We start from the raw sequence: 12,148 nt of genomic DNA, 5'->3' as shown, positions 1-12,148 counted from the left end.
TTTGGTCGCTGACATTATATCCATGGGATGGCCTGGTCATCCTCAGCCTGAAAAAGTGACACTGAAGTGTCACCGTGTGGGTTTACCACCTGTACTCCGGATAAAGCAGAAGAAAATGGATGAATGGATGGAGTAACTGTAATAGTTAAATTATTTTTTTGAGGAGAATGGGGGCCCTCTCTCTCTCCCACCAAGGGTCTCGTAGCAAAAACACACTTGCAACTTCAGAGACACCAACCCAGTGTCTTGTGAGAGAGCCATGGGTCTTGCAAGAAACATGAACTGCTTTACTGCACTACAACAACAACACATACATGCTCCTCTGTTGAGGCATCGCAGAGCTAGTGGCTATGAGAACAAGACACTAAGGTTTTATTTCTTATACGTTCGTCATTGTCGTGGAGCCAGCGAAAAAAAGAAAAAACCAGTCTGAGAGGAAGAGAAAAACAGCAAGACAGAACAAGAGGTCACAATAGGGTCAACTTTGGGAGAATAATAGAGATGAAAGATAAAGAAGTGTGAAAAACAGATGCAGACCTCGTTCCTGCTGCTGGGCTGAAGCGTTTGAGTGACGTTCATCGGAAAGCAAGATGTCATATTTCCTCACTGATCAGGCACATCCTCGCAGAGAGAGGAGACAGACAGAGAGAGAGAGTGTGTGTGGGGAGAGCAGCAGAAAGAAAAAAGAGATAGAGTGGGGCAGAGACAAAAGAGAAGCAGAGAGAGAGATTGCATAAGCGAAGACAGGCAGAGAGATAGAGAGGGGGGCAGAGAGCGAGAGAGCATTGCTTTGACAATGTTTTGCCTGATGTATGCTTCCCATTTCAAAAAGCTCCATTTAAATGACATTGAGACAGTGGGGCCAGCGAAGAGTGAGAAACAGAGAGAGAGATGCGAGAGAGGAGAGAGATCCGCTTGCGATAAACTCTGTCCTCTGTATATTTCTGCTTCTTGGCACGGTTCCATGGATTGCACAAAAGCAAATGTACATGGAGAACGAGATGCGGCATTGACTTTTTTTAACAACAGTTTTGTGACATACGAGGGCTGTCAATAAAGTATAGGTCCTTTTTATTTTTTTCAAAAACTATGTGGATTTCATTCATATGTTTTTACGTCAGACATGCTTGAACCCTCGTGCGCATGCGTGAGTTTTTCCACGCCTGTCGGTGACGTTCATTCGCCTGTGAGCACTCCTTGTGGGAGGAGTCGTCCAGCCCCTCGTCGGAATTCCTTTGTCTGAGAAGTTGCTGACAGACTGGCGCTTTGTTTGATCAAAATTTTTTCTAAACCTGTGAGGCACATCGAAGTGGACACGGTTCTAAAAATTAAGGCTGGTTTCGGTGAAAATTTTTAACGGCTGATGAGAGATTTTGAGGTGATACTGTCGCTTTAAGGACTTCCCACGGGGCGAGACGTCGCGCAGCGGTCCCAGGCGCCGTCGTCAGCCTGTTTCAAGCTGAAACCTCCACATTTCAGGCTCTATTGATCCAGGACGTCGTGAGAGAACAGAGAAAGTTTCAGAAGAAGTCGGTTTCAGCATTTTTAATCCGGATATTCCACTGTTAAAGGAGATTTTTTTAATGAAAGACGTGCTGGACGGATCCGTGCGTCGGGACGCAGCCGGCGCGGTGCGGCGGCACAGGAAAAACACGACCTCCGTGTTGATAACCATTTGTAAAATCCAGGCGGCTTTTGATGGCTTTCAGTGGAGTGAGTATATGAGAAACAGCTGGACATGTTCCAACTTGTCCTTAAGGCTTCCAACAGAGGTGTTTTTCCTGTGGCGGAGTGTCGCAGCGGATTGCGAGCCGACGCTGCATTACGCCCGCACGTCTTTCATTAAAAAAATCTCCTTTAACAGTGGAATATCCGGATAAAATGCTGAAACTGACTTCTTCTGAAACTTCTCTGTTCTCTCACGACGTCCTGGATCAATAGAGCCTGAAATGTGGAGGTTTTCAGCTTGAAACAGGCTGACGACGGCGCCTGAGAGCGCTGTGCGACGTCTCGCACCGTGGGAAGTCCTTAAAGCGACAGTATCACCTCAAAATCTCTCATCAGCCGTTAAAATTTTCACCGAAACCAGCTTAATTTTTCGAACCGTATCCACTTCGATGTGTCTCACAGGTTTAGAAAAAATTTTGATCAAACAAAACGCCAATCTCTCAGCAACTTCTCAGACAAAGGAATTCCGACGAGGGGCTGGACGACTCCTCCCACAAGGAGTGCTCACAGGCGAATGACGTCACCGACAGGCGTGGAAAAACTCACACATGCGCACGAGGGTTCAAGCATGTCTGACGTAAAAACATATGAATGAAATCCATATAGTTTTTGAAAAAAAATAAAAAGGACCTATACTTTATTGACAGACCTCGTATACTCCTGAGCTGTAGGAGGAGCTATGTAGAGAAGAATGTGACCACAAAACAGATGAAACAACAAAAAAAATGGACCAAACTTAGTTCTCCTTTAAGGCACAAAAAATGGAGACAAATATTAAAAATTCTCAAATACCACTCACTGTTGTGAATCACCTTGGGGCAACTTACCGTATTTGCGCGTCTGAGGGCCCAAGGCTGAGAATCAGCCCACCCCCTTTTTTGGAAGAAAGTTAGTTAAATGCCCACATGGAATTAAATTATTATTTTTTAAATTAAAGGTTATTAAACACCCACCTAAAATAAATTAATCCTGTGACCCCCAGCACATTGTAAAAACCAAAAAATGAGTTTTCACAATGTTTTTCCCATCTCTTCTGCATTTGACTTGTCATGACGTCTTCCGTTTGTCTTGTGGTCTTATTGTGAGATTCTTGTGCAAGAATCTGGAAGGGTTCTCTGTCAATGGCTAGCTTTGTACAAGCAACAGTCACACGGTTTTTACATTTGCAAAATGAGTTCCTTGTCAGCTGATGTCCACAAAATTCAACAGGAAGTTTCGTGCATTTTCAAAACTTTGAGCAGAGATGAGGCGGAGAGAGCTTTAACAATGCCCACACCTTTGTTTGCCGGTTTGTGCTCTATGTTTTGGATTTTTCCTGCGGCTGTCTGATGGATCATTCTGGCTTTCTGATTGACCAAAACAACAGCACCACCTGAGAAAAGACCAGCACAGGAGAGCTCTCTCTCTGTGTCTTGCTCTTTCTTTTTCCACCTTCCCTCTCTCCCTCTCTCTCTCGCCCCTCTCTGTGAGGAGGAGTGGGCCACACAAACAGTGAAGAAACATACTGTCATACTTCCAGACCAAACTTCTAAAATGCAGACATTTTATAAACTGGGAAAATCCTTCTGCTCATTGTGGATTCTCTGTGGAAATGTGACGTCGCCTGTCCATTGCCGCCCCAGCTCCATGGGAGACTGACAAATTTGCCAACGGACAAATACTTAAACACTTTGTCAGGGCATCACAGTGTAAGCAAAGGACCATTTCTGGACCTTGTGAATGTGAAAACGGAGAAAAATTAGTTCACATGTTGACATTCAGTGACAGCCTCGATGTTCCACTGTTTTCAGTGAGAGACTGACTGGAAAATTATGGATTTTTATATCTTAGCAAACAGGAATCATGGACAGCAACAAATGGATTATTTCACTCCAGAGTCGCCTGGATTTAAACAGGTAGGAGCTTTTGAAGCTTCCATTACTTTTCTGCTTTCATATAATGCTTTGCAAAATGTTTCAGTGAAGTAAATTATTGTCATGTGTAGGACTGAAAATTGAGTGTCCATCGTCCATTACCATTTATTTATTTTTGTTGTGCCAGACAGCTGACAAAGAACACATTTAATAAATGACAAAAAAGATAGGAAAAACAGATACAGACAGGTGATATATTCAATAATTGTGACGAAATTAGATATTTGTATTTGCGGCCTGACAAACGCAATATTGGCCGATTTTGTATTTAATATTTTTGTGCAAACGCCACCCCCCACCCCTTCAACAGAATTTCGTGGGTAACACCCAGGGTGTTCAGACGTGCGAATATGGTATGTTGTGATTTTGTGCTGTGCAAATAAACTAATTAAACTTAACTATTTGACTTTTTTGTTCCTGCTTTGTTGCAGAGTAATTGATGTAAACACACAATGAACAACAACTTTATTAACTAATTAACTGACCTTCCAGCATTTTTAACAAAGCCAACATCAGCAAGCACAGCATGGCAGATATCACAGCAAAAACAGTCTGGATGCCAACTGTTGTTCATGGCCTTGATCACACGGCCAATGATGAACTCTCCTGGGACAAGAACAAAGTAATGTTAAACGTTTTCAGCAGAAATATTATGGCACACATGGAAATTCCATATCTAAACTCTGCAGTACATATTTCTATAGTACATACAGTATATGGCAAGTCAAACAAGCTGGTACTCTGTTCCAGAATACTTTACTTTTAAATATAAAGATAACAACCCCACTTAAAAGACAGTCTATTTTTGTTTTGACAAAATTAAGACCCAAATATTGAAGGATTATTAAATGAGCGAGAGGTCTGTATGGGAAAATATCAGACTGAGGTGTAAGTACAGACCAAGTGTTAGCGAGGTCTGTGCAAAAAACACAGAGATCTGATATTCCCTTACAGACCGAATTATTATATGGCTACGATATATATATATATATATATATATATATATATATATATATATATATATAAACAGCAAACTTGCAGTATCGCCCAAATATAAAAGCTGCTGAAGGCTCATAGTCAGACCTGTTCACGTCACCTCTGTGAAGAAACTGAGAACAAGTGGTCCAGTCGTTAGCTGGTAAGCTTTCAATCTGTGTGTTTTTCCTAGTGCTGTTTAGATATTTATGGAGTATGTTCATGTACGACTTGTTTTTTCTAATCATGTTTTTAGCTTTCTGGTTTGTAACGAGTGTGATACGTGTTATGGATTTATTGTCATGGGAACCAGTCTGATGTGGGAAAATATCAGACTGGAAATGAGCCAATCAGAGTGCATGTAGCATTATAATAATACAAATAACAAAAAGAGAACTGTCATAGAAAGAGTTTGACACATAAGAGTTTTAATTTCAAAAAGCCAACAGACTAAGTATTATTCTAACAAACATAATCCACAAAGGGCCGATAGTACATTCATATCATAAATATTGTTAGCACTATGCAATAATGGTACATTAAGTTTTAATAATGCGGGTTTCCGTTCTGGCTGTGGAACAACCGACCAGCTCTTCACTCTCACAAAGATCCTGGAGGGTGCCTAGGAGTATGCCCATCCCCTCTACTTGTGTTTTGTGGAACTGGAGGTGTATTACCGGGTACCCTGGGAGATGCTGGGGGAGGTATTGCAGGAGTATGGAGTGAGGGGGGTCCCTTCTCAGGGCCATCCAATCTTTTTACTCTCAAAGAGAGTGCTTTGTTCGGGTCCTCTGCAGTAAGTCGGACTCGCTCACAGTGGAGATTGGCCTCCACCAGGGCTGCACCTTGTCACCAATCCTGTTTTGATATTCATAGACAGGATATCCAGGTGTAGTCGGGGGAGCAGGATCTTCAGTTTGGTGAGCTGAGGGTCTCATCACTTCTTTTTCCAGATGATGTGGTCCTGCTGGCTACATCGGCCTGTGACCTCCAGCACTCTTTGGATCGGTTCACAGCCAAGTGTGAAGCAGCTGGGATGGGGATCAGCACCTCCAAATCTGAGGCCATGGTTCTCAGTAGGAAACTGATGGATTACCTACTCTGGGTAGGGAAGGGGGTCTTGCCCCAAGTGAAGTTCAAGTGCCTCAGGGTCTTGTTCACGAGTGGGACAATAGAGTGTGAGACTGGCCGGAGAAATCTGCACAGCAGGGGTGTGTTGCATTCGCTCTGCCGTACTGTTGTGAAGAAAAGGGAGCTGGGCCAAAAGGTGAAGCTCTCGATCTACTGGTCAATCTTCATTCCTACTCTCACCTATGGTCATGAGGGTTGGGTCATGGCCAAAAGAAGTAGACTGTGGGTATAAACGGCCAAAATGGGTTTCCTGAGGAGGGTGGCTGGTGTCTCCCTTAATGATAAGGTGAGAAGCTTTGCCATCCCTGAGGGGCTCGGTGTAGAGCCGCTGCTCCTTTGTTTTGAAAGGAGCCAGCTGAGGTGGTTTGGGCATGTGGTAAGGATGCCCCCTGGGCACCTTCCTAGGGAGGTGTTCCTGCTGGGAGGAGACCCCGGGGATGATCCAGGACTAGGCAGAGAGATTATATCTTCACACTGGCCTGGGAAGTCAATTTGGACAAAAGCATCAGCCAAATGTAATGTAAATTAATTGCTTTAAAAGTTTGGGGGCCTGTTCAGGGCGTACCCCATCTTTTGCCTATAACATGATGTAATAGTTTCTGATCTGTCACGGAGTAAGTGATTAACAACAGAGAATGAGATTCATTCATTCATTTTTTAAAAATCTAACTATTCCAATTCAGGGTAAAGTGCGGGATGGACCCCTGGATGAAGGCAAACCTGCACACTTATCCATGACAACCTGCCAAACTGGATGCTGACTTAACTATGACCCACAATTGGGACTTCAATCAGAATCAGATCTGTTCCAGACTTTGTTTTTCATGCTGAAAACTTTTTTTGTCTGTACTTTGTTCATTTGATCTCTGTTACTGTTAGAATTTCTGAAGCAGTGCATTACCCCTGCGAGTCTGCGCTACTTGAGGTTTCTTCCTAAAACAAAAAAACACACCATAAGGAGTTTTCCTGACCACTGTCCTGTCCTGACTTGTGTGCTTGCTCAAGGGGTTGGCAAGGTTACACCTTACCCATGTGAAGCGCCTTTGGAGTGATTTGGTGCTATATAAATAAACTGAATTGAACTGAATTGATGGAGGCTATCCCATGGGGCACTGAGCAAGCAGGGTACACCCTGGACAGGCTACCAGTCTACACACAATGAGATGAGTCCTTTTTGTGTGTGGTTTGTATGTTTGTTTTTCTTTCTCTCTGTAAGAAAGAAATCTTTAACAGATTTTCAAGAAATGACATGGAAGTGTAAGACTTGGCTCTTGAAGACAGGTTCTGGTTCTGAATTGTAGAATCTTGTGTAACTTGACATCTGAGCCTATATCATCCCAAAAACCCAAACCAAAAATTGAAGGACATGAACTGAATTGTCTACATATAAACTGGGATGGTTTTTGGGTTTCAAAATTGTACAAATGTACTTTTTTAAGTATCCAACAGAAAATTTTTTATGTCGATTTAATCAATTTCATAACAACAAATGTATATTTGCATATAATGTTGTATATAATGACAAACATATATGTACATTCTTCCAAGTATTTGTTCATTCTTAATAAAAGATTATGAACTGCAACTTAAGATACTGCAGCTATAACATAAAACCTGGGGAAATCTTTAGGTTTAGCAGTGGTTTGTGCCATGGGCTGCCTTTGTCTGCCTCCCTGTCCCATCTATTTTTATGCATGAACGGCTCATCAGCAGCGGGCTACTTAAATCCAGGCTTTAAGCTTATTTACTGCCAGATTCTTGCACTGCATCCTGATCGTGAAGCTTCCATGACTTTGACTTCGTCTCTCCTGCTGCTTCCATGCGCTCTGACATCTGAGCTCTCCGCAGCTCGTTCCAAGGGTAACCTGGCCAACTCTAATTTCTGTATTAGAGCTCATTGATTTCTCTGGGGTTTCCATACACTCTCCGGCCCAGCTTCAATGTCGCTTATGGTCATGGCTCCACGACTATCTGCACCATGTCATGTTGGAACTCTCCGGCTCTCAGCTACAGAGTGCGTAGGTCTGCCACGTTTCAGTTAAGTTCCTTCATGTTCTGTGAGAGCCCGCTCTAAACGCTGTTCCTGTCAGTGACTGTGCTTGACTAAGAACTGGCTCCAAGAACTGGCTCCAAGAACTACTACCAAGAACTGTTTTCCAAGAACTGTATGAACTCTGACACTGAACCACTAAGAACTTTCCAAGCCGTTTCTAAAGTCAAGTCCTGCTTAATTGGAACTGCATCACAAGACGCACCTGGCCTCTGACCTCTGAAAATAACTCATGAACTGTGAATGATTCCTGAACAGCAAACCTTATTTCCTAGACTGTGAACATTATTTCCAGAACTGTGAACATTCCTGTTTTAAGCCTTCAGTGAACTGTCTGTTGTTAAAGGCTTCAGTGTTACGAGTGCAATCACTCACTTCCTCTCTCCTCCGTTCTCCTAGTTCCTGTTCTTGGCTCTGTGCGTCCAACCTGGCCCTGGCTCCAGTAATATATACTCCAGGATTTCAGTTCTCTTACAAGACTGGCTCAGGAACCTGCATCTCCCTAATTTCCACAACTACAAGCGGGATGACTCTCCACTCTGCAGGCACCCCCAGCGCAGCATTATTATTTGTCCAGTTATTGTAAATAAATATCTTTTCTTTCACAACCAGTTATGATCTTGCTCCCAGTATTTGATTTCATCGTCTGTACCGGTCCAGTCGCATCCGGACCTCTAACCATAACAGGTTTGTACTCTCTGAATATTTTGTTTTCTTCATTGCAATTCCTATACTCACCACACTGGTGGCAGCAGGGAGCAAACAGCATCTGGAAGTCATGTTCGCAGTACTTCCTGCCTTCAAACTGTCAAGAAAATTCAGTTTGTTTAGAATTATTAAACAGAACCACATGTATATACTGAGTATAAGGTGAGTATTAAACCAGTGTTGTAAGGACTGTCATTCCTTACTGGTCCATATGTCTTATTAGAGAGTTTTCAGCCCTTATTTACAGACTTCAAAACAAATAATTAATATGATTATTTTCCAGACTGTCCATTTAACTTGAGGATAATTTCAGGCAAATTGGATGAATGGCGTGGGAATTCCTGAGTGTGAGACCCCCTTTTCTTGGGGGGTGGTGGTCCCCAAATCTAACTGTAGTGTCACTCAGTTGTATCAAAAGGTAACTCAGAGTGCAGTGCAAACAGACCTTTCTGCTGATCCAAAAAGGACAAAAATCCCAGTTTCACCAGGAGCACTATGACAGTTTCTAAGGTTATTTTTACAGTAGTGTTCAGAATAACAGTAGTGCTATGTGACTAAAAAGATTAATCCAGGTTTTGAGTATATTTCTTATTGTTACATGGGAAACAAGGTACCAGTAGATTCAGTAGATTCTCACAAATCCAACAAGACCAAACATTCATGATATGCACACTTTTAAGGCTATGAAATTGGGCTATTAGTAAAAAAAAAAAAAAGTAGAAAGGTGGTGTTCACAATAATAGTAGTGTGGCATTCAGTCAGTGAGTTCGTCAATTTCATGGAAAAAAACAGGTGTGAATCAGGTGTCCCCTATTTAAGGATGAAGCCAGCACCTGTTGAACATGCTTTTCTCTTTGAAAGCCTGAGGAAAATGGGACGTTCAAGACAATGTTCAGAAGAACAGTGTAGTTTGATTAAAAAGTTAATTGGAGAGGGGAAAACTTATACGCAGGTACAAAAAATTATAGGATGTTCATCTACAATGATCTCCAATGCTTTAAAAATGGACAAAAAAAAAAAAACAAAAAAAAGAGATGCGTGGAAGAAAACGGAAAACAACCATCAAAACTGATAGAAGAATAACCAGAATGACAAAGGCTCACCCATTGATCAGCTCCAGGATGATCAAAGACAGTCTGGAGTTACCTGTAAGTGCTGTGACAGTTAGAAGACGTCTGTGTGAAGCTAATTTATTTGCAAGAATTCCCCGCAAAGTCCCTCTGTTAAATAAAAGACGTGCAGAAGAGGTTACAATTTGCCAAACACATCAACTGGCCTAAAGAGAAATGGAGGAATATTTTGTGGACTGATGAGAGTAAAATTGTTCTTTTTGGGTCCAAGGGCTGCACACAGTTTGTCAGATGACCCCAAACTCTTAATTGAAGCCACAGTTCACAGTGAAGACAGTGAAGCATGGTGGTGCAAGCATCATGATATGGGCATGTTTCTCCCACTATGGTGTTGTACCTATATATCGCATACCAGGTATCATGGATCAGTTTGGATGTGTCAAAATACTTGAAGAGGTCATGTTGCCTTATGCTGAAGAGGACATGCCCTTGAAATGGGTGTTTCAACAGGACAATGACCCACACTAGTAAACGAGCAAAATCTTGGTTCCAAACCAACAAAATTAATGCCTCGCAGATGTGAAGAAATCATGAAAAACTGTGGTTATACAACTAAATACTAGTTTAGTGATTCACAGGATTGCTAAAAAAGCAGTTTGACCATAACAGTTTTTATTTCGTAGCGTCAACAGCAGATGCTACTATTATTGTGAACACCCCCTTTTCTTTTTTTTTTTTACTAATAGCCCAATTTTATAGCCTTAAGAGTGTGCATATCATGAATGCTTGGTCTTGTTAGATTTATGAGAATCTACTGAATCTACTGGTACCTTGTTTCCCATGTAACAATAAGAAATATACCGTATTTTCCGGACTATAAGTCGCACTTTTTTACATGCTTTGGCCGGGGGTGTGACCTATACTCCGGTGCGACTTATAAATGAAAAATATACCGGTAGGATCTCAATTAATTTACTGTAACAAAACAATTTTACGTGACAGAGTCGATCTATGTTTTAAAATGGCCACCAGAAAAGGAAATGCAATGCATCATGGACACTGTAGTATGGCGGCCGTCCTATAAGTCACGCTGGTCGCGATAACCAATCAGAGAACAGAACGTTGGACGCGTATTCCTCACCTCACCCACAGCGTGTGAAGCTGACGAATACGGTGCTTGCTGTTATTCTGGCATGGCGAACAAAACAGCTTCAACCCTTGGATATCAGTGTGAGCAGAGTGTTTAAGTTGACGCTGAGAGCTGCGTGGGAGCACCGGGTGAGCGACGGCGGAGGTTTAGTGTGTGCACTTGGAAGGAGCTGGCGTCGAAGATTGTGAATAGCGTTTGAAGCAGACGAACATGGTGTTTATTCCGGGACGGCTAACAAAACAGCTTCAACCCTTGGATATCAGTGTGAGCAGAGTTGACGCTGAGAGCTGCGTGGGAGCACCGGGTGAGCGACGGCGGAGGTTTAGTGTGTGCACTTGGAAGGAGCTGGCGTCGAAGATTGTGAATAGCGTTTGAAGCAGACGAACATGGTGTTTATTCCGGGACGGCTAACAAAACAGCTTCAACCCTTGGATATCAGTGTGAGCAGAGTTGACGCTGAGAACTGCATGGGAGCACTGAGCGACGGCGGAGGATTAGCGTCTGCACTTGGAAGGAGCTGGATCAACAACGCTGGGTGGTCATGAGCTGCGCAGGTAGGTGCTGCATGGTTCGGCTCGCAATGTGGTCCGCAAAATACAAACATATCTGTAGGTAAAATGCAGCTCACGAGAGGGCACTCAAGGCTTGTGTGACTGTTCCTGCGACTTCTGACTACCATAGAAAAATAAAAATTTCAACGTTACTGATAACTTAACAAGACAACGGAGAAGGCCCGAAAAATGCCACCAAAAAGAAAATCATACTCTGCAGATTGTAAGTTACGACTGGTGAAATATGCATCTGAAAACGGTAGCCGTCACAATATTATCATCTGAACTTTCATGTTAAGTTAACATACCTGTATGTCCATGGGACTTATAGTCCAGTGCAACTTATTTATGGTTTATTTTTCTTTATAATGATAAAGTGGCTGGTGCGACTTATACTCCGGTGCGACTTATTTATGGTTTATTTTTCTTTATAATGGATAAAGTGGCTGGTGCGACTTATACTCCGGTGCGACTTATAGTCCGGAAAATACGGTACTCAAAAACTTTTTAGTCACATAGCACTACTATTATTCTGAACACTACTGTATATTTTCCACCCAGAGCATTTAGAAGCAAAGTAGGCTCACCACATCATGTATTCATTTGACAAAGTGGCAATGGTTTAGAAAGTGGATCAGCCCTGTTCCTCCAATATCCGATACGTGAATAACGCCAATATCAAACCTACCAGGTTCTGTATCGGATTGGGCCCATCCCTACCTTGAACACCATCATGGTGAAGGTAAATTAAAACATGACGCCAGAATGATGTTAAAATGAGTATCTCCTGATCATTTTTCTCTCTGTTTTTGCTGTGTGCTGCTGAGATCTCCTGTCACAAATAAGTGCTTCTCTATTTTGTAGAAGGGAAC

At 42.4% G+C, this 12,148-nt stretch overlaps 1 protein-coding gene across 1 annotated transcript in view; it reads right to left on the bottom strand.

Moving 5' to 3' along the window:
* Positions 1 to 12,148, bottom strand: part of lims2 (LIM and senescent cell antigen-like domains 2) — a 36,533-nt gene that overhangs the window by 12,974 nt on the left and 11,411 nt on the right. The window contains 2 exon segments of the mRNA XM_034185906.1: positions 4,127 to 4,247; positions 8,536 to 8,602. Coding sequence (XP_034041797.1) covers positions 4,127 to 4,247; positions 8,536 to 8,602 — 188 coding nt within the window.

This window comes from Thalassophryne amazonica, chromosome 14 (assembly GCF_902500255.1).
Source record: "Thalassophryne amazonica chromosome 14, fThaAma1.1, whole genome shotgun sequence".
NCBI lineage: Eukaryota > Metazoa > Chordata > Actinopteri > Batrachoidiformes > Batrachoididae > Thalassophryne > Thalassophryne amazonica.
This window is presented reverse-complemented; position numbering and strand designations above follow the sequence as displayed.